Below are 21,360 nucleotides of genomic sequence, written 5' to 3'. Positions count from 1 at the left end.
ATGTTGCATGCACTAATAAATCTGCATTCTTCATCTCTTACTTGTCCTTGTTTTACCTCAGGAGATGCTGATAAATTAGGATACTTGCTCATGGCTGTTGTGGTGAGATCCAAGTTGTCCAGAGGAACAGAAGTCCAGCTCAGCCCATTACATAAAATTGTTTACAGATGTCAGCAAAAGTTACAGATTAGTCCAAACAGAACTGTTTGAGACCACCCAAAGATCTTGTTAGAAATGTGAACAGTAAACAAAGGAAGAGGGAAATCAGATATGAAGGAACTTTTATCAGAAAGCAAATGTAATTACTGGACAAAGTCAAGGAGGAGAAGTTGCCTCAGAAATTTGTCTTTTGGGCTTATTAAAAAAAGCGCCAAAAAGTTTGGAAATATACAGGCAGAGGAGGAGGAATTGTAGTATCAGACAGATTTTACACTGGAGAAAATACATTTCACTTTCATTCATCTCTCCAGCCTTGCAATCCCCAAATTCACCATTTATGTCCTTATGATAAAGTTGTCCTAGTAAGTGCCGCAGAACGGAAGACAGATGATCCACCAATTCTGGATGTTACCTTGAGTGCCAGGCTTGAATTTCTTCTCATCAGTCCTTAGCTGTCATTTTTCTTTCCTCCTCACTTATTTTCCCTGTCTCTATTACCTTTGACTCTTTCAGAAGATTTTGGCTTAGCTGGCCCAAGTAGCTTCTGATGTTAAAGATCTGTGACCAGAACTGTGGGAGAACTTAATGCTGTGTAGTGAATTGTTTACTGGGGAATAATGGCAATTCCTATAAACACCAGAATTAACAGTTTTGAATCAAAATCCTGTCTTCCATCTTGAATCAATGTAACGTCACTTTTTTTGCCAGGATGAAGCACTAATAAAAATTTTAACTTTCTGGCCCTCTTGACCTGAGCTGAGCAAAAAATTTTAACAAGAGGGTGAAGAGCTCAAGTTCTCTGCCTCTATCACATTTTAATAAGTCATATAAATAGCTAGAACCTAATTTTGTAATTTGGATCTTAAAGTTTAGATATTTGCTGTGTATTCTGAATATGGGGGCTCCATAAAGAGTTAGAAAGAATAGGAGTAAATATAAGTCATAGTTGTGTTATATGGTAAGAGTGGTGTTATTTTAGCTCCTAGCAAACATTAGCAGTGTGCAAGGAGAGGTCATTCACCTTTCCATACATATTTATACATTTTATCTGCTTCTTCTTTTTCCAGACACACTTTCCTCCCCTCAGGGTCCATGAAGATCAGTGAGACCCAAGTCTCAGACAGTGGAATGTATGTCTGTGTCGCCACAAACATTGCTGGGAACGTGACTCAGTCAGTGAAGCTCAGTGTACATGGTGAGTTGGAACTCCAGGGTTCATCATCTGCAAGTTTCCACGTGGAACTGAGCATCTTTAAGAGGTTTCCAAAGTTTTTTCCTAATTGACATTAAATCCTCTCAGCTGTTGTTCTTTCAGGTTGTATTATCTTCATATGTGAGTTACTGATTTTGTGGAAAGTAAATATTGTATAAACACCCAGAAATACATAGACATGCGTAAAGGTGTCCAGTGGCTCCAGCCAGGACCTGTGTCCTTCTCTCTTTCCTTACCTTTATCTCATATTGCTCCTTTGTCTCTCTCCTGCTCTTCCCACACCGGGGCCCAACCACTGTCTCTTTAACACTCACATAATGTCAAGTCTGAAAAAATGTCACTTGTTATTGTTTCAGGCATTTCTTAAAAAGTCTTTATATTGCCAATGATCCTTAGGAAAAAAAATATTGTGGCGAAAGACTTAGGATGAATTGATATTATTCTGTAGGACCGGCAGAATCGCTTCCAGTTGTATTTTGTCTCCCTTGTCTGAACTTGTGTTTGGAAACATACAAAGATCAGGGATTAGGGAAAGGAAATTAAAATTCCAAAAGGAAAATGTGATTAACTCTATCATAAAAGCTTTTGAATTGTTTTGTGTTATGAAGAGCCAGTACCCACAGCTCTTCCAGTGTGCTCAGAATATGGCAATGCGCATGGGAGTTGTGCAGTGTGGTTTGTTCAAATAAATTCAGCACCAGGGTGTCTCCCGTCCTGTTCTGTGCAGACAACATGCAGGGCTGCTCTTGTAGTCACCTGAGGGCATTTGATTTCAGTAAATAAGGAACATTTTGTAAAATGATAAAAATAGGAAAGAATTTCATAGGATCATAAAATGATTTGAGTTGAAAGAGACTTTTAAAAGGACATCCAGTGTCACTCCTGCCATGAGCAGGGACACCTCCCACTATCCCAGGGTGCCCCAAGCCCTGTCCAGCCTGGCCTTGGACCCTTCCAGGGATCCAGGGGCAGCCACAGCTTCTCTGGGCACCCTATGCAAATGCCTCACTATCCTCACCATAAAAAAATTATTTCTTATAACTGGTCTGAATCTCCCCTCTCTTATTTTAAAATTAGAGTTCCTCCTTGTCCTGTCCCTCCATCCCTTGTCCCCAGTCCACCTCTGGCTCTCCTGGAGCCTCCTTAGGCACTGGGAGGTGCTCTATGGTCTCCCTGGAACCTTCTCTTCACCTGGCTGAACACTCCCAGCTGTCCCAGCCTGAAGAATGATCCTGTACATTGTTTCTTTAACATTTCTGTGGACTAAACTTGTCTTCCCCAGTTCCTCCAAGGATCCAGCGTGGGCCTCGAGTTCTGAAAGTGCAGGCGGGGCAGCGAGTGGAGCTTCCCTGCCGTGCCCAGGGCATCCCTGCCCCCTCGGTCTCTTGGTTGAGAGGCACAAGTGCTGTGCCCACAGACGGGGGGAAGTTCCTGCAGAGCCCAGATGGAGCTCTGGCCATCAGCAGTGTCCAGCTCCCTGATGCTGGCATCTACACCTGTGTGGCCGCCAACAGTGCTGGCAGTGACATGGCAGAGGTCACAGTACAAGTGCAAGGTACTCCTTTGGGGCCACGCTCCTGCCCTAGCCCAGACTCGTGTGGGGTTGGGGCCTTGCCGGACAGGGCTTTCTCTCACCCACTGTTACGTGATGCAAAAGCCACATCTGGTTTAGATGTTATGTTCTGATGGTAATTGAGGAGAGTTAGAGTGAGCAACTAGTCTTTGGAGAGGTTGCAGAAATAAAAAAAAAGAAGTGTGCACACACTCTCTCTATATTTAAATTAAAAAATTATGTTGAAATGGTAAAAGGGTAAGTGGTCAATGTGCCAATTTAAATGCGTAGTGCAGCTCCTTACCTGAGGGCTGACAGATGTCAATGGAGCATGACTGACTTAAACTAAGCAGGAATTGTTTCCTCTTTGCAAAAGTCTAAAGGCGACGTTCTGATCCCTTTGGATCAGAGATGCTGAGAAACGCTTCCTACAGGCAACAAAGAGCTCTCAGTAACTTTATTCAATTATAAAGAATATGCTTCATATGGTCTCAGTCAGCACAGGAGTTTAAAATGAGACTTGAGAACAAAGGATGGCAGTAGTACTAAAATATGCGGTGTGGGGAAAAAACAGTTAAAATAATATTTTTGAGATAATGCAGAAACATTGCCTTCAAAATAAATTTAGCAAGATTTAAAGAGAACTATTTTCTGTCAAGTTTGAACTCTTTTTGTCCTGCTTACTTCCTAAATATTCCTACTGAAATGGAAACTACTTGTGCAGTGCCCATTCCAGTCAATGTAAAGAGGGTTATTGGAATGTGACCTCATGCGAATGAGAGAGACTTAGTGTTATGTATTGTCAAACTGTATTTTTCTGTTTGGAGCAGAGATCAAGCAGGTTTTTGGGTCTGATTTTCTTTCAGAGCCTCCCACTATTGAGGACCTGGACCCTCCATTCAACAGCCCTTTCCAAGAAAGAGTGGCCAACCAGCACATTGCATTCCCATGCCCTGCAAAAGGTGAGTGTCTTGGTGACAAAATAATCTTTATCTGCTGACCATTGCACATTACAACGCTGCTGTAAAAATGTCCAATCCACACAGTATTTTCCATGTATGCTTTATATGGAAAAATTCAAACTAACAGTGATTTAAATCACCACTGTGTGTGGAAGTCCTGTGGAAAGTCATTGCTAGCCAACAAGGATTTTACAGTGTTTAGGATGAAGATTTTTAATGTTAAAATCATCCTGTAACAGCTGGAGCTTCCTCTTGGAAGCTCCTGGCCTCCCCGTGTGTTGTCCTTCCAGCAAGCAGCAGGAGTTGTTTGAATCAATCTTGTTCTGAGCTGAGGGAAGCATTTGTGGCCGTTTCCCCTTCTCCTTGCAGGTACTCCCAAGCCTGCCATCAAGTGGCTGCGGAACGGGCGGGAGCTGAGCGGGGCCGAGCCGGGGCTCTCGGTGCTGGAGGATGGGACCCTCCTGGTCATAGCTGCCCTCGCACCCTCAGACAGTGGGGACTATGTCTGCGTGGCAGCCAACGAGGCAGGGAGCACACAGAGGAGATACAGCCTGAAAGTCCATGGTAAATAATACATACAGCCCATAGGGAGCTGCCTTGGGGAAAGGATCTTCTGTTTTCTTCTTGCAAATTTCATGGCCCAAATCTGCCCTTGTTGTGTTAAATTATAACATCTGAGTACTTCCTATTTTTCTGAGTTTTTTATACTCTCTATAGTTTTTCTTTTCCCTTGTTTTTTTCTGTTCTCTGTGGCTTTATGCTCAAGCCATACTTGTTTTGCTCAAGGATCTTATTTGATAGAAACTCCAGTTTTACTTGAAAATTTTAATGTGAATACCAAATGAAGCTTTGTGCCATAGAAGTTACAGATTGAGGGCTAGATCTGCATTTCAAATGAGAGAAGAGTTATCAGAGTGAACACAGACTAGGAGATTTTCTATTTGCTGATATTCTTCCTCTTCCAGAATCCTAGTTAGTAAATAGAAACCCTACAAACTACTTTTATTCCAGACTTGTTCGCTTCCCATGACAGTAAGTTCTAGAGCCTGAGAAGGGTTATATCCTTGTTTTAAGAAGGGCAGGAATTCCATCTCCTCAGTGGGGTTGGAACTTTCTAATCCACAATTTAAGGCCATTCTCTCTGCATTCATAGTGGGACAAATGATAGGTGGGGTTCTTGGGCATGACTGGACCAGTGAAGAGGAAGGATGACTCTGGAATAGGCTTCCTTCATATGCAAACAAATAATACTAGATTTCAAAATTGAAGTAAAGATTAATTTTAAGATTATTCTCTTAAAACGTTGATGGTGCATATATTTGAGTGAATTTCCCTGGGAGTCTGTTATTGAGCAAGAGAAGACTGTTTTTGGCAAAGAGAAGAAAGGATGCAGGAAGATATGTCCAGAGCCTAAAGACGAATAGAAATGTTGGGAAGAGAATGAGGAGGGTTAGAGAAATTTTGATTTGTAGTAGTCCTTGACTGGGACGGAAAGGAAGAAAGGAGAAAGCACTGTAATAGGAAGACTTAAGTCATAATGTTGAGCTTTCTTGCAGTTCCTCCTGAAATTAGAGATCAAGATAAGGTGGCAAATACATCTGTGGTTGTTCATCACGCTGTAAGTCTCTTCTGTGAAGTAACTGGTAACCCCTCTCCAGTCATCTCCTGGTATAAGGATGATATCCAGGTATGTTGGATTAATCTAACTGTGGACTTTGGAGGGCTTGGTATGAGAATTCATTCAGAATAAATACAGGTAAATGCCTTTATGTAAATTTAGGTGCTCTAAGAACACCCCCACAAAAAGGCAGCTAAATACGACTCATCCATTAATTCTGTAAGTCAAATGTAAACTCTTTATTTTCGATATTCCCTTAGGAATTGACCTTGGCAATCCCCTAGTATTGTAGATTCTAATCCATGCAGAGGGGACCAATATTGCCATTTTTTTCATTCTGTAGCTGGAGAAATAAAAACTTTTGGAGGTGAATTGAATCCCTCAGGATTATCCTTGAGTACACTGTTTCCACTTGTAGCTGATAAGTTGTAGCTTTAGATGAGGAGAGGTCCCTTTATGCAGTCCTGGGACTACCCATTGCTGCTGTTTGGAGTTTTCCCCTCCCTGTCCTAGGCTGAGCTATAAACCATATTGAATACATTGCAGCAGGGCAGGAGATTAGTGCTGAAACTGAAAGGGGAAACAGATTATCCTTCCACTAAAACTACCATTTTCTTATAAAAATCCAGCTGTGATACTTGGCTGCTGTAGCTTGGATCACATAAGGCTAATGTCTCGGGTTCCTCTAAGGTTGTGGAAAGCAGTGCTCTCCAGATTTTGCACAATGGGAAGATACTGAAGCTCCTGAAAGCCACTACTGAGGACGCAGGACAGTATTCATGCAAAGCCATAAACGTAGCAGGAAGTTCTGAGAAGCTGTTTAACCTCCATATACTTGGTTAGTTCCATGGCTTTGGGGCTGGGTTTTGTTTGGTTTGGGTTTTAGTTGGTGATTGGAAAAACAGTTGATATTTAAGAAGCCAATAAATTTTAACTCATTATAAATAGATTCTTCTACTCACTGCCCATGAATTATTGGCTGCTGACGCACTGAGTGCTTAAACTTTGCCATTCTTGAAGCAACACAGACAAAATATTGCTTTTGATTTCTGGGCTTTGGTGCTTTGTTTTGTATTTGGGATGTGCAGTGTGATGTAGCGGTGTTCCCTGGTACAGTTCACCAGTGCAGGTGTGGAAGTGCTTGTCACAATGGACACGCTGTTGTGATCTGCAGAATTCCCTCTGCAGTGAACACTGAAGGTGTTTCAAGGGATCCAGCTGCAATTCCCTTCAGTCACAGGGCACAGGTTCCCTGGCTAAATACCAGTCCTTCCTTAATGTTTGTCTTTTTAAAGTTCCACCGAGCATTATAGGTGCCGAGAGCCCTGGTGAAGTGGCAGTCATCCTCAACCAGGAAATCCGTCTGGAATGCAGAGCCAAAGGCTTCCCTGTTCCTGACATTCACTGGTTCAAGGATGGCAAGTGAGTATATGGCAGCTTTTGTGGTTTGTACCAGGCTCTTCCTCCCCTAGAGCAGAGAGGAAGGAGGTGCAATGTTTAACTACTTCATGTTAACTTAGCATAACAGAATTTGGGATGGTGTGAGGTGGTAAATTCTTTAATCAAAATTAAACATCCTGCTTTCCTTTCTGAACTCACCCATTATTGGCACTTGCAGAGCAGATTTTGGGTTTTTGGAGAGAGATGTTGGTTGAAGCAAGATAAACAGAACCATTTCTTTGAGTTTTTTCTGTGGGTTATTCTACCTGGATTATTTTTCACACATTATTAGTTAAAATGCAGTTGTTTAGCAGAGATGTTTTTTTCAGTGGTAGATAGAACTTAGATGTTTTGCTGGCTAGTGCCTTGTGCAGTTCTGCATATATACATTAAAAGCTTGAAAGGCTATATGTACAGATATATGTATGAAAACATTTATAGCCTGCATACTTTCAATTCTTCATCTCATCTTCCAGAAAAGCACAGCAGAAGAATTCTTAAACATTAGCTTAAAACCCAGCTGGGCTGGGTTTTTTTGGTGTTTAACAATGTGGTTCAGTATAGGCATTGCTCAGGACTCACAGATACTCTGCTGTGACAATTCCTTATCCTTTGCTATGGAGGATATGTTGTTCCTGTGTAGTAGTTGACATTTTATTATCAGCAAAGGCCTGGCATGACTGAATAAATTAGGAAAAGGAGCTGAGGTCAGGTGTGCAATTCTGGCTCTGGAGCTGGCATCCTGGAGGTCTAAGAAAAGTACTTTTTGTGGTTTGGTTTCTTTTAGAAGTTAGGAGTAGAGTTAATCATAATCGCTTGTCACTGCATGTTGGTTCTTGTGGTTGAAGCTATTAATTTAATGCTAAATGACACTCTGGAATAGCACAATTATTGCAACCAAAGGACCTCTTCTTATTGTCAGTTTAAATCAGTGCTGAAGGGGTGAGGGCAGAATTATGTGAGGCAAAATGGTCTCTGTTTCAGACCTTTGTTTTTGGGTGATCCCAACGTTGAGCTCCTGGACAGGGACCAAGTTCTCCAGATCAAGAGTGCTCGCAGGGTTGACAAGGGTCGCTACCAGTGCAGTGCCACCAACACTGCTGGCAAACAAGTGAAGGAGGTCAGGCTCGTTGTCCATGGTAAGTTTATGGAATGCCTGATCCCAGAAGATCCTCTTGTTCTACTCTTAAGGTTTCTTTTTGAATGGAGATACTCAGGTAAATGCAAATTAAGTCTCACAAAAATTGTGTGTAAATTTAATTTAATAATCATGTGTTCTCAAAACGACCTTTTAAAGTGTTTTTATGTATGAAGTTAAGTATGCATGTAGTCTTTGCATGCTTGGAAAAACACCTTGAAATGTTGCTTATATGCTTTTTTTTTCTAATTAGTGAAAGCAAAAAATCTTGAAGCATGTTCTGCTGTTAGTTTCAACTGAATTTTTATTATCACATTGTCTTCATTGTTTTGATCTGTCTTAGAGAGGAGAAAATTATTAAGATTTTGATTTTAATACACATTTGGTCTTATTTATCTTAAACTGGTGCCAGGAAACACCCTGTACTTCATGGGACTCAGAAATTCTTGTACCTGGAGTATGAATGGTAGAGATTTGAGTCTGTTAGCTCTCGAGTCCTCCCTTGCTATGGATTTGTTCCTCAGCGTTGTGTGTGATTCTGTGAACTTAATGTGCATTATTTCCCTCATCTGGGACATTTGTGAAGCACAGAGCACCCATAGGCACAGGAATGTGGCTGCACACCAGTCTTGGTGAGACCCTTTTCTATCAGGAACAAAGAGAATGCTGGAAGGACTTGCAGGGGATTATGGCTGAGCTGAGATTAGAGGAATAAAACAGCTTCCCCCACTTCCCCACAGATAAAATCCTTGCAGATGAGTAGATTTATTTCAGGTTCTTCAGGAAAGATGAATTTGTGACAGAAGAATGGAACTTGTCTTTACTTTTGTATTTCTCATTAGTTCTGGCTAGACAAACAGAAGCCCACAGAGTAAGTGAGGAACCTCAGTGCTAATTCTTGCTAGTTCTTACTTTGTTTTAGCTGTTTAGCCCTGCTTTTGGCTTTGATATTTTCCCAAAACACCATATTAAAACCATTCCTCGTCTCTGATAGAGAAGTGCAGTTGCCTTTGAACTGGATGAGTTTCCGCATATTCAGTGGATTTGGGGTTTTTGATACAAAACATGTTAAATTAGTAAATATTTCATTATGTTTTGGTAATTGCAGGACCTGTCTCAGGTGGGGATCCATCCATTTACAGACACTTAGCATTTCTGCAGTGGTGTTCTCAATGACCACTGTGGAAGTCAGAGGAATCTGTGGATGTACTGAGCATGTTTGGCAGCAGAGGAGTCAATGTGTCTGCCAGATGTGTCTGGTCCTTTCAGCAGCCATAAATTTAGTCGTTGCCAATTGCACTGTGTTTTTATTGCTTCTATAGAGATTTACGGACTCTTTATATTGGCTGATTTACACAAGAGCTTGTTTGCTAGAAAAATCCAAGTCCTGCTGCCTAGAGAGCAAGGGAAATGACTATGGGCCAAAAAGCTTCAAAAATAGGAATATAAAGCAAGACTATTAAACTCATACTTAGTCTCAAAGTAACTGACTTCACCCTCAAAAGTTTAGAGCATGGAACAGTTCCCACTGACGTTGTGGAGGCTCTTGGGTGTGTTTGGTATTTTCAATAGCAGGATCCTTGCTGGGAGGATGCACCTCCCAAGGCATCCAAGGATTGCTCTTTCTTTGTAGATGGGGAAGAGGGCTACCCAAGTGCATTGCAGGAGGCATGGAGACCCAGCTGTCCTAACCTGCCTCATATTGGAGCCTGGTGGCCTTTTTTTTTGTGTTCTCTTCATGCTTTCTACCCTGTGTGCCTTGAAGGACTGTACAGATGATAGATGAGCTCTGCTGGGCAAAGAACCAAACAAAGACAGCAGGAAGCGTTGGAAGGCTGATGAAGATATTTTATTCTTACAGCATTCTAATGTTTTGTTTAAATCTGCACACAGTTTGTACTCTAAGGCTTTAATGTTGTTGTTTTTGTCTTTTGAATTAGTCCCCCCCAGTATTAAGGGAGGAAACATTACCACAGAGGTATCTGTGCTCCTCAACAACCTGATAAATCTGGAATGTGAAACCAAGGGAATCCCTGTGCCCACCATCACCTGGTACAAGGATGGGCAGCGTGTGATTTCCAGCCCACAGGCTCTGTACGTGGACAGAGGGCAGTTCCTGCAGATCCCGCGGGCGCAGGTGTCAGACTCTGCCCAGTACTCGTGTCGCGCCAGCAGCACTGCAGGGGCTGCAGAGAAGCTCTTCCACGTGGATGTCTACGGTGAGGGACAGCTCCTGGACTGCCTTACTGCTCCTGCACAACGGCTGTGGAAGAGATCTCCAGCCTCTGCTGCCTGGCAGTGCCTGTGATTAAATTCTGGCCTCTGTTGGCAGGGCTGTGTAGAGGGAGATTTAGACCTTCTGCTTTATGGGACTCTCTGACAGCTTTTGACTTCATGGAATCATAAAATGGTGTGGATTGAAAGGGACCTTAAACCCATCCAGTCCCACCCCTGCCATGGGTAGGGACACCTTCCACTGTCCCAGATTTGCTCCAAGCCCCATTCACCTTGGCCTTGGATGCTTCCAGGGATCCAGGCACAGCCACAGCTTCTCTGGGCACCCTGTGCCAGGGCCTCCTCACCCTCACAGGGAACAATTCCTTCCCAATATCCCATCTAACCCTGCTCTCCCTTCACTGGCCTTGGTACCATGCTTTCCTCTACTCAACTATTTCTCTTCTATGCATTTCCATTCTCTATCTCACATCTGCATGCTAAGCAATACGTAGTTGAAAGAACCATTCTGGATGGGATGTTTACTATACTCCTTTAAGTCCTTCTTGTCTAGTTCTTCCCTCTCAAAGTACTGCATATCCTCTGTTTTATACAGCTGGTCAGTTTTGAGCTACATCATCTGACTTCTCCACTTTGCCTTGCCCCAGCAGCAAATTTTCACATGAAATTGTGCGTGACGTGATGGCAGATGGAGCCAGAGTGGGTGGAACAAAACCATTTTCTCTTAATACATTTTCTGGCTACAGAATTAATGGCTTGCAATATATTTCTTCCTTTCTGCAGTTCCTCCAGTAATTGAGGGTGATGCTGACACAGCCCAGAGCAGGCAGGTGGTTGCTGGGAATTCCCTGACGTTGGAGTGTAAGGCTGCTGGCAACCCTCCCCCTCTCCTGACCTGGTTAAAAGATGGAGTTCCTGTGAAAGCAAGTGAGAAGCTCCGTGTCCTGGCTGGGGGGAAGCAGCTGGAGATCCTGAACGCCGCTGAGGCTGACCAGGGCCAGTACTGGTGTGTGGCCACAAGCATAGCTGGAGAACAAGAAATCAAGTATGACGTTGAAATCTTAGGTGTGTGAGCTGCAGGTTTATCAGGTTCCCATAAAGCTAAAGTGGAAAAGTTCCATAAAGCCTATGGTTTTATTTCTGTTGGTATTAATATCTTAAGATGAGTTAGTCATGCTCTCTATCTAGCTGAACTAGCACTGCACAAATTTTCTCTCCAGGGCTACAGGACAGTTGAAGACTTGTACTTTCAGGTTAGTTCTTGAAGGACTTTTGTGCATGTGGTAGGTAAATATTCTCATCAACCTGTAAAATTCTTCTTACTTGTCTTCAGAGAAGAAAATCACAGAAATCCATTAGAAATATCATTTAGTAGTTGCCTCTGGGAGAGGACTTTTTCTCTGAATTTCTGTTGTTCAAGCTTTGAACCTTATACTGAAAAAAAAAAACTTTTTCTTCTGTATCCCTTGAATCCATTACACAGTCTGTATCTCAGTAGTCCCTTCTGAATGTCTTGAGGTCTTCACCTGACATGGAAGAGAACTGCAAAGAGCTGATTTTTAGGTTTTGCTCACTTGAACATAATACTGAATGCAGATGTAGAGCATTCCTTCTGCAGGTAAATGTCACTGGTCTTGATAGTGGAGGAGCTGTGTGCCAGTGCTTCCATCCCAGATAGGATGAGACAGGGTGTCTGCGTCTTTGTTTTGCTGACGAAGGGTGCCAAAAGCACCCCTACCCCATCCTTTCACAAGGTTCTTCTGACAGAATCTGGAAAACACAACCAAACAAAAAACAGTAAAAAGGTGAGAGCAGTGATTTGAAGCCACAAAATGTCACTGGGCAGATGTTTCCCTTCAGAAAGGAACAGTGATTCATAATGAATCAGTGTGTGTTTAACAGTGCTATTTGAGAGAGACTTGTTTGATATTTCTGATGTGTAAATGTTTCTCTTGGTGGATTTTTCTCTCTTACAGTGCCACCATTTGTGGAAGGTGGGGATGAGCTCTTGGGCTACATTGTGATTCTACATAGCCCTTTGGAGCTGGATTGTTCAGCAAGGGGGACACCCTCACCAACTATCACGTAAGGGCCCTGGTATGACAGTAGCAAAATATAAATAAACCTGCTGATTGGTTAGATGAGCTTAATGAGCCACCTCAGTGTTAATCAGTGATGGTTAATGAGTAGAGGACAAACTCCTGGCTCCATTGATAGCACCATCACTTGGCAACATCAGGATTTCATTTTAGAGTAGTGTGGTTTGTTGTGCCAGTATCCATGTCCTGGAGATGAGGATAGAAAACAAGACCAGAAAAAACTTTAAGTCCTTTGCTAATGCAACTTAATGTCCCCTTTGTACTGCCACCCATAATTGCTTTTGCTTTGAGAATTCCTCTCTGCCTCTGATAGTATCTGCTGTCACCTTTCTGGCACTGTTTTTAGTGGCCATTCCCCAATACTCCCTTCTGATAAACCCTTTAATTTATGGCACTCAGACAAGGGGAATACAACCTGACACTTCCAGACTTCCCTAGAAATGCAAACAGAGTTACTGAGGCATTCTGTTTAATAGAATTGTGCATATTTTAAGATTGTTGTGATCTTACTTTCAATGACAGCTGAAATGGAACTTTCTTTTTGGTAGGTGGTTCAAGGATGGTCAGCCACTTGGCGAGGAGGCTGGACACAAGGTCTTATTAAATGGACAGAAACTTGTCATCTCTCAAGCTCAAGTGTCAGACAGCGGCCGCTATAAATGTGTGGCTGCAAACAAGGCAGGAGAACGTGAAAAGGAATTTGATGTTACAGTTCACGGTAGGTTACTCAAGGTGGGCAGGAAGCAGCAGGCTGCTTTTGTTTCAAATTGCTGGCAAGAAGGTGCTCAAACTTTTTATAAATGTTTATTTGCATTAGCAGGTTGTAAAACTGGAGAGGAGATTAGATGAAATAGGATCATAGAATGGTTTGAGTTGGACACCAGCCATGGCAGGGACACCTTCCACTGGATCTGGAAGTAGAAGAAAAGCTGCACTTAGCTCTGGGATACTGCTTCTATATATATAAATGTACATTTTTAAATGAGGCAATGTTTTTTTTTTCTGGTGCTTTTTGCAGTTCCTCCAACCATTAAATCAGCTGGGCCTTCCGAGAGAGCAGTTGTGCTCCACAAGCCTGTGACACTGCAGTGCATAGCCAGTGGCATCCCCAGCCCTTCCATAACCTGGTTAAAAGATGGACAGCCAGTAAACACAGCCAGGGGAAATATCAGAGTAAGCATGATTCTTTTATGGGATCCAAACCATGGAAGATAATTGCTGTAAGTTATACACATTAGTGCTTCTTTTCCTTTCGCTTCTCTCACACTGTAATACAAAAGTGCTCAAGAGCCATCCTGCAGAGTCAGGGACTTTCTGCCTGATTAGGGTGGTATCTCAGGTAATAGCAGTGTTCAGTCAACTGAATCTCACTAATCACCTCATATCAGGAGAGTCCATGACTGGAAATTCAGAATCTGTCTCCTTCCAGTTGTACTTAGCCTTTCAAGGTCAAATGCTTGTTGCTGATTGTGAGATGCCTCTTAGCCACTCATCCCTGTGAGGTGGGATTAGCTAAGTTGTTCTGTGATTGCTGCAGCCAGCTACCTGTAATTCCCTTTTCCTGGTGAGATGCTGCCTTTCCACGAAGAGCCCTCCTCGGTGCTTGCATGTTCCGGGGGTGAGTGCTTGCAGTGGCTTTGATTTCCCATGGCTGGAGCAGTTTTTGGTACCTTGCCTGCAGTCTCCTTTGCCTGCCTGCCCCTTGCCAGCCAGGTCTCCTTACACCTGTACAGCTCCTGATGCTGCTGTCCCAGGGACACTGAAATCTCTGACCCAGCAGTCCTTGTTCCATGAGCCGGGGTTGGGAGGGGATGAGCCCGGCCATGTCTGCCCACCGCGAGTGGCTGTGCTGGGGGCAGTGGTGTCTCACGGCTCCTCTCTGTGTTTGGGAACAGCTGGAGGCCTCGGGCCGTGTCCTGCAGCTTGGCAAGGCCCTGCCCGGAGATGCCGCCCGCTACACCTGCGTGGCCACCAATGCTGCGGGGGAGGCCCAGCAGCACACCTGGCTCCACGTGCACGGTAACGCGCCCAAACCGGGCTGTCCACGCGGCTCTTGCACCTGGGCTCACTTTGCTCTGGCTTTTCTCCTGCCTCTGCACGTCCACCTCTCCGTTCTCTTTCTCTGTCCCACTCCATTAGTAAGGAGTGAGGGCAAAAACTGGCTTTTGTGGAGTCTGACCTCTCTCCTGTAATACCAAAGGACACAGAGATGAATGAATGTCTTTACCGGTACCTCTGCTGCTCAGAGGTATCCCAAAAAGTCAAACATATTTCTACTAACCCACCCCTCAGAAGGGCACTCTGTGTTTCTGAATCAATTTGTGATACACCACCGCTGTTATTACTAATTTCATCCAAGGTTTTTGTGGATATTGATATTCCCCCGTGACCCTGGGAAATGGGAAATTGTTACAGGAATAACTTTTCTGAGAAAGGAATATTTTCTTGTGCAGGGATTTTTCACCCTGTTTAAGAGGAATTTTCTTTTGCAGCTAAAAACAATAGAAAAAGAATCATGGAAACTTAAGAAGCTGTCGTTTTCATGGGAATTTAATAAATACTTTCACCATGATTTACATGTAATTGGCTTAGAAGTGGTCACGAAGTGTTGTGCATTGCTGATGTGACCCAGTGCTCAAAGGAGGAGTGGGAATCCTCAGGAGGTGCAGGAATAGGCTGTGGCAATATTTTCACAGGGTATGGCTTCGTTGACTTTTATTGCCAAACCTAGCCAGTAACTGGAAGGTGTTAAACTGAAAGAGGAGAGGTTGCAGAGTCTCTGTGGGTGGGACTTAGAAAGAGGAGCCACATTCAGACTGTGATAATTGCATCACAACCAACTTCAGTGTCAGTCCCATGCTCATAAAGCGCTCCTTTGCTGTCAGTCTTTATGTTCAAACTCTTTACTATCTGGCATTTCTGTCATTTTTCAGATTTTGGAACTTCAGGAAGGTAAAAGCTGTCTACGCTACTCAGTTTAGTATCACCAGCTGAAGTGGGAGGAGCTTGCCACAAGAAAGAATTGCTGTTCTGTGTTGTGTACCCATTACTTGCAAATCTTTAAGTTCCATTTTTCCTGGAAAAAAAATGAAAACTAGCAGAAATAATGCTTTATTCCTCTTACCATTAATGAGATGATATAATTAGAGAGTATTCCTCTTTCAGAGATGGAATTTCTGGAGAAATTCCTTGGTCACCCAGCAGCTGAAGCTTGTGCAACTCACTGCCCAAAGTTTCTCCAAGGGTAGATGACTTTGTGATCATATGCTCTGCTAGCTGGGTGGCTGAATTAATGGAAACCTGCTGCTTTTGTCTCTTCCCAGAACCACCCAGTCTGGAAGATGCAGGAAAAATATTAAATGAAACAGTGGTGGTGAATAATCCAATCCATCTTGAATGCAGAGCAACTGGGAACCCTCTGCCAGGTATCCATGTGCACCTTGGGGAACATCTCATCAAGGGTTTCGCCTTCATGTATCTTTGAAAGTAATGGATATGCTGAATGTGGAGCTAATTGTGTGATTTTAAACCAGCTAGAAACTGTGTGATGGGAAATGTCAATGTATGGCTGACATTGATGAAGGATTGAGGAATTCAGTGATCCCCACTGATAAATGAGTGAAAACACATCACAAGGATAATCTATTCACTTGTGATGCCCTGTCCACAGGCAAGAACACTATTTGATTTCTACTGAATGAGCTTTAAACACATCCACTTTTATCTCCTGTCAATTCAGTATTTGTTAGTGTAAGGCAGACCTGAAATACTTTATGGATTGAGTGTGCCTGTCACGTGTGCTCATGTCTAGGATTTCTTTAATGTGTGGGTTTTGTTACCTAACAAGATATAAAAAGATATATTATTATGAGTGCAATTTGCTGTATTAATTATTGTAAGGCAAAACAGGGGGAATTGTTAGTAAGAGTTTATATCTAATATAGCAAATTACTCTCATGCTGATTATAGCAACGTTTTCAGATGAAAGGTGTTATTACATTTCAGATGTGCATCCAGCTTCTCCTTTTCTGCCTTTTTAAAAATTATTCACAGCAAAGTATTATTTTGTAGAATAATTTATACTTACATTAAAAAAGTTAAAATATTGAGGAAGTAAAATGTTATAAAAGCAGAAGAATTTTATGTCTATTTTATGCTCCTTTTAATTTTTTTTTCCTTTATCATCCAAATGTTCAATTATTTTAGTTATCAACAACTAAAACAATGGATTTCAGATAATTTATGCAATAAGAATAGTTTGGTCTCCCCTAGTGTGATGCAATGGTACATCTTATTGTCAAGATATAACATGAGTCAGGAAAGTCAGAGCACAGCAGCCCACTGGAAAAGAGAAAAGCTTTGTGCAAGTCTTTTCTATCAATCAGGACAGAGCACTTGGTGGGTGTGAGTCTTTCCACAAAACCCCCATGTGTATTAGAGATAATCCTTCCATGAGCAGTAATTTGATGTGAGTAGTGAAGTGGTGCCAGCAAAGCCTCTGGCCAGCAAAGAATGACCCTTTCTCCTGATGCATGGTGCCATCTTTTGGCTGAGATGCAAAACCTGCAGATTTTCTTGGTTGTCAACTTCCTATAACATTTTCTTCTGTAGTAACACCAAGTTTTCTGCTCTTTATGTTCAGTTTTTTGATCTGCCAGTTGCCCTTTGATTTGGTTGCTTATGTTTTGATTCTTTGTCCCAGGTAGTTCAGTTTAATGTAGTAACAATTTAAGGTAAAAGGTAAAAAAAATTGATACATGTTATAGAATCCCTGGATAGATCTTCTATCTATCTCATATTATATATCTCTATAATATCTAGGGATATTATAGTATCCCTGGATGATTTGGGTTGGAAAGAACGTGAAAGCTCATCTGCTTCCATCCTCCTGCCATGGGCAGGGACACCTTTTATTTTTGTGTGGTTTTAAACAGCTGCTCTTTCCCTTGGTATAGGATAAGTAAATTTCCTATAATTTACTTTATGTTGTAATGTCTCAGTTTCAGAACTTTTTTCTGTAAATATATGGGGGATGTGGATGATGGTGTCAGATTTGCTGTTAATAGTCAGGAAATCTTCCTATTTCCTGATTTTCTGTTCCATTTTGTTATTCTTAATCACAACTAAAGCTGCCATTGACTGTTAAACGTTGGCGTGTGTGTGAAAGCTGAGGTGGCCAGTGTGACAGTTCTGTGGTGCCATATCTGTCGGGGCTGTCAGTGATTTGTCCCCGTTCTCCTCCGCAGCCGTGTCGTGGTCCAAGGACGGGCGCGCGCTGGGTGACAGGGGACAGGTGCTGCGCATCGAGGGCGCGCAGGTGGCCGACTCCGGCCTCTACAGGTGCCTGGCTGCCAACGCCGCGGGCACGGCCGAGCTGCTCTACAGCCTCCAGGTGCATGGTGAGTGCACAACCACGGAACTGGGGCTTGGGGAACCCTTCTGAGAGCATTGAGTCCCAGTGAGCACTGAGCATTGCCCGGTGTGCCAAGGCCACCGCTGATCCATGTCCCCAAGTGCTCCATCCATGCAGCTTTTAAATCCCACCACTGCCCTGGGCAGCTTTGCCAGTTGCTGCCTACCCTATCCATGAAGAAACTTGTGCTAATATCTAAATTAACCTCCCTACCTCCAACACAACTCAAGGCTATTTCCTCTTGCCCTGTATTGTGACACTTAGGAAGAATACATGCAGACTCCACCTTTGCTTTCCTCCTTTTCCAGTCTGCTTAACAGACTTGGTGTCTTTCATCATGTGATTACAGAATCTCAGGGTGGTTCTGGTTGGAAGGGACCTTACAGCCCATCCAGTGCTACCTCCTGCCATAGGCAGAGACACCTTCCACTAGCCCAGGTTGCTCCAAGTCCTGTCCAACCTGGCCTGAGACACTTCCAGGGATCCAGGGGCAGCCACAGCTTCTCTGGGAATTCCATTCCAGGGCCCTCTCCACCCTCACAGCCAAGATTTCGTTCCCAATATCTAATCTAACCCTGTCCTCTAGCAAAGGGAAGTCATTCCTCCTTGTCCTGGCACTCCATGCTCTTCACTCTTCTGTTTTCTAGCTGATATTGGAATAGGTGTTTTGAATGTGGAAAATGTGCCAAGGGAAGGCATTCCTAGGAAGAATGAATTTATGTAAGAGGGATTTTGTTTAAGGTATCACTTGAGCAATTTGGAGGCCTGGGCAGTTGCTGGGATTTGTTGTAGGTGACTTTGAAGCTCGCAGTAGACAAAGGACACAGATCAAATGCTCTTTCATAATCCAAGAGTTTTAAAGAAAAATGTGCTGTGTCCAAGAAGATGAAGTGGAAGTGTGTGGGTGTTTGCTGACATGAGACACCTAAGCAAAAGTTCAGCTGGAGCTTTTGCACTGATTTCAGTGGCTTTTGGATGTGGCCATAATCCAAATTCTTACCTTTGATACATCCATGTGCATGTAGCCGGTTTTCTGTGGGAGTCTTCCATGAAAAATGTGGCCCAAATTTGGCACAGTGTCCCCAGCTGACATGCACACACAGTATATAGTTCCTATTAATGTTAATTAATGACTTGGGCAGTGTGTTTCCATGCATTTAATGACCATCATGGGAAAAACTGATGGCACAAGACACAGTCAAAGGCAATTAACCCCACCCAGTGATGAATTCCCGGGAAATCCTTAGAGCTAAGGTCATTATTCTAGTTAAATGGAAAATAACCCTTGAGTACGTGTGTCTTTTTAGGGATGGCAGAATTTCAGCAAACACGTCCAGAGTTTTCTAGGGAAATGAAATTTTCTAAGTCACAGAGGTTCCCCTTCTAGAACAGAGTATATGCAGTTACAGCCACAAGTAACGGCATCAAAGGAACTAATTGCATTCAACTGTCCATGAGCCTGCTTCATTCAGCTGGTGTCCTGCCAGGCTGACAGTAGAGAGGTGCTGGAATTCACCATCCACAGGTTCATCCTCCACTGTCCTTAGGGTTTACGAGATTGAGAAGACAAAACTAAAAGGTGTTGCCCTCTTTACCAGTGGAAGCAATGACTCTTTAATGGAGAGCAGGCTCAAATGCCAAGTACTGAAAGTTGTACTGCATTTATGGAAAGGCTGCTCTAGATTTCCATGAGCATCTGCCTCTGTCAACTACTAGTCTTATTCACCAGTTTCTGTTGCTAATAGTGTTATCAGATCTTTCTGGCATTGAAAAACAATGCTTGATACCTTAGGCTTAACACTGAATGGAATCAGGCAGGCCAACTGAAGGAATCTGGTGGAATGCAAGTTTAGTTAGAATTCATAGGATTTCATTGTTTTAATTTTTTTCACTTCTTTCTCCCCACTATAGCTTTCTCAGGCATTTGAGAACAATGGATGCTGTTGTACTGCAATAGGAGGAACTCTGTGGGGAAAAAATGAAAAAATTATAAAATCCTAGGCCCTTTTTCTGCCCTTACTGCTATTGCTGAAATATATATTTCAGAATATATAGAGAATCACAGAATCATGGAGTTGTTTGGGTTGGAAAGGACCTTAAAGCCCATCCAGTTCCACCCCCTGCCATGGGCAGGGACACCTTCCACTATCCCACATTGCTCCAAGCCCTGTCCAGCATGGCCTTGGACACTTCCAGGGATGGGGCAGCCACAACCTGAGGTACAGGCTCTTAGAAGTTGCTAAATTCATTAATGAATCTTATATTCAGTGCAGAATTTTCATGTTTTCTCCGCTCACACAGAGTGATATGTATGAGTAGCTCACACCATTCTCATCTCTTTGCAGGAGTGACCTTAAACATTAAGTTTTTATCTAATACTGACTTTTAAACTTTATCACTAAGTTATTAATGGTAGTAGCTAATAGAATAGTTTTGATTCTCCTAGTGCATGAAACATCTTCCTTTTTAAATGATTGTCTCCCTTTCTACCAGAGCCCTACAACATTTGCTAGACTGTGTGCCTAGAGTAAGTGCTTTAGATGTTCCATTGCAATGTTTTGTGTCATCAGAGAGGCAGATGTTTTCCAGTCTAATCTGATAAACGTTTCCATATGCTCTGCCAGGGCAGTTCATCACTCTGTGTATGGATTTGCTTTATGTGGTCTATATGGTAAACTCCTTTCTTTAATCCCTACCACTCCTCAAGTCTTTCACAAGGTCTAAATGGAATAGTAGAAGAGTTTGAGGGAATATTTTCTGGCTTTATGGTGTGGTTCCTGGGTTTCACAGCTGTCCTCTGGGCTGTGGGCCCAGTCCCACATACCTTGCTCACAGTAGTTTCACTGCAGTTATCTGCCTGCTCATGCTAGGGAAGAGCAGGATCTGGCGCAGAACAAAGACATTACAAGAGTTTAGCAGGAGTAACATGAGAAAAGAGAAATAACATCCAAAACTAGGCAGCCTGTTTCATTTCATTGTGATTAATATGCTTATGTAGCTGTTACAGCCCTTTTTCTGTGTATTTTTTTTTTCAGTGCCCCCATCCATCTCTGGCAGCAGTGACATGGTGACAGTAGTGGTCAATAATGCAGTGAGACTGGAGTGTGAAGCCAGAGGCATCCCTGCCCCTATCCTGACATGGCTGAAGGATGGGAGCCCTGTGTCCAGTGTCAGCAATGGCCTCCAGGTACCAGGGACAGATCCTGCTCTGTGGTGTTCCCTCTTGTGGGAGGAGGCTTTTAAGTCAGGGCAGTTTAATGGAAGAGAATAAGATGGATAATTTGGAATAATAATAATATAAGGCCTTTTGCCCTGGAGTGGTTGTTTGAGTTTAGCTCCAGTACTGTGTGAAGTGGAAGATGAAGATACTTTGAAATAAAGTGGTCCTTTCAGATGATGTCATACCGAGTAAATTTACATCAAAAATTTTTCCACTTACTGGGCAGAAGAAGAAATTGGACCAGATTCCTCTGCTGAAGAGGTCTGGAGAGCTCTTACATACAACAGTAATTCAGAAAAGAAAACCAGCCT

At 42.9% G+C, this 21,360-nt stretch overlaps 1 protein-coding gene across 1 annotated transcript in view; it reads left to right on the top strand.

The window, feature by feature from the left end:
* The window catches only part of HMCN1 (hemicentin 1), a 170,751-nt gene that overhangs the window by 72,967 nt on the left and 76,424 nt on the right, over positions 1-21,360 (top strand). Inside the window, exons 23-39 of the mRNA XM_064720409.1 lie at positions 1,227-1,354; positions 2,655-2,927; positions 3,791-3,886; positions 4,256-4,450; positions 5,443-5,573; positions 6,195-6,342; positions 6,800-6,926; positions 7,929-8,083; positions 10,023-10,301; positions 11,101-11,382; positions 12,294-12,402; positions 12,965-13,134; positions 13,435-13,589; positions 14,312-14,435; positions 15,740-15,841; positions 17,663-17,815; positions 20,865-21,016. Of these exons, the coding sequence (XP_064576479.1) occupies positions 1,227-1,354; positions 2,655-2,927; positions 3,791-3,886; positions 4,256-4,450; positions 5,443-5,573; positions 6,195-6,342; positions 6,800-6,926; positions 7,929-8,083; positions 10,023-10,301; positions 11,101-11,382; positions 12,294-12,402; positions 12,965-13,134; positions 13,435-13,589; positions 14,312-14,435; positions 15,740-15,841; positions 17,663-17,815; positions 20,865-21,016 (2,779 nt within the window). The remainder of the gene's footprint in view (positions 1-1,226; positions 1,355-2,654; positions 2,928-3,790; positions 3,887-4,255; positions 4,451-5,442; positions 5,574-6,194; positions 6,343-6,799; positions 6,927-7,928; positions 8,084-10,022; positions 10,302-11,100; positions 11,383-12,293; positions 12,403-12,964; positions 13,135-13,434; positions 13,590-14,311; positions 14,436-15,739; positions 15,842-17,662; positions 17,816-20,864; positions 21,017-21,360) is intronic.

Source organism: Zonotrichia leucophrys, chromosome 8 (genome assembly GCF_028769735.1).
Source record: "Zonotrichia leucophrys gambelii isolate GWCS_2022_RI chromosome 8, RI_Zleu_2.0, whole genome shotgun sequence".
Classification (NCBI taxonomy): domain Eukaryota; kingdom Metazoa; phylum Chordata; class Aves; order Passeriformes; family Passerellidae; genus Zonotrichia; species Zonotrichia leucophrys.
Note: the sequence above shows the minus strand (reverse complement) of the source record. Positions and strands in the feature narration are given on the sequence as shown.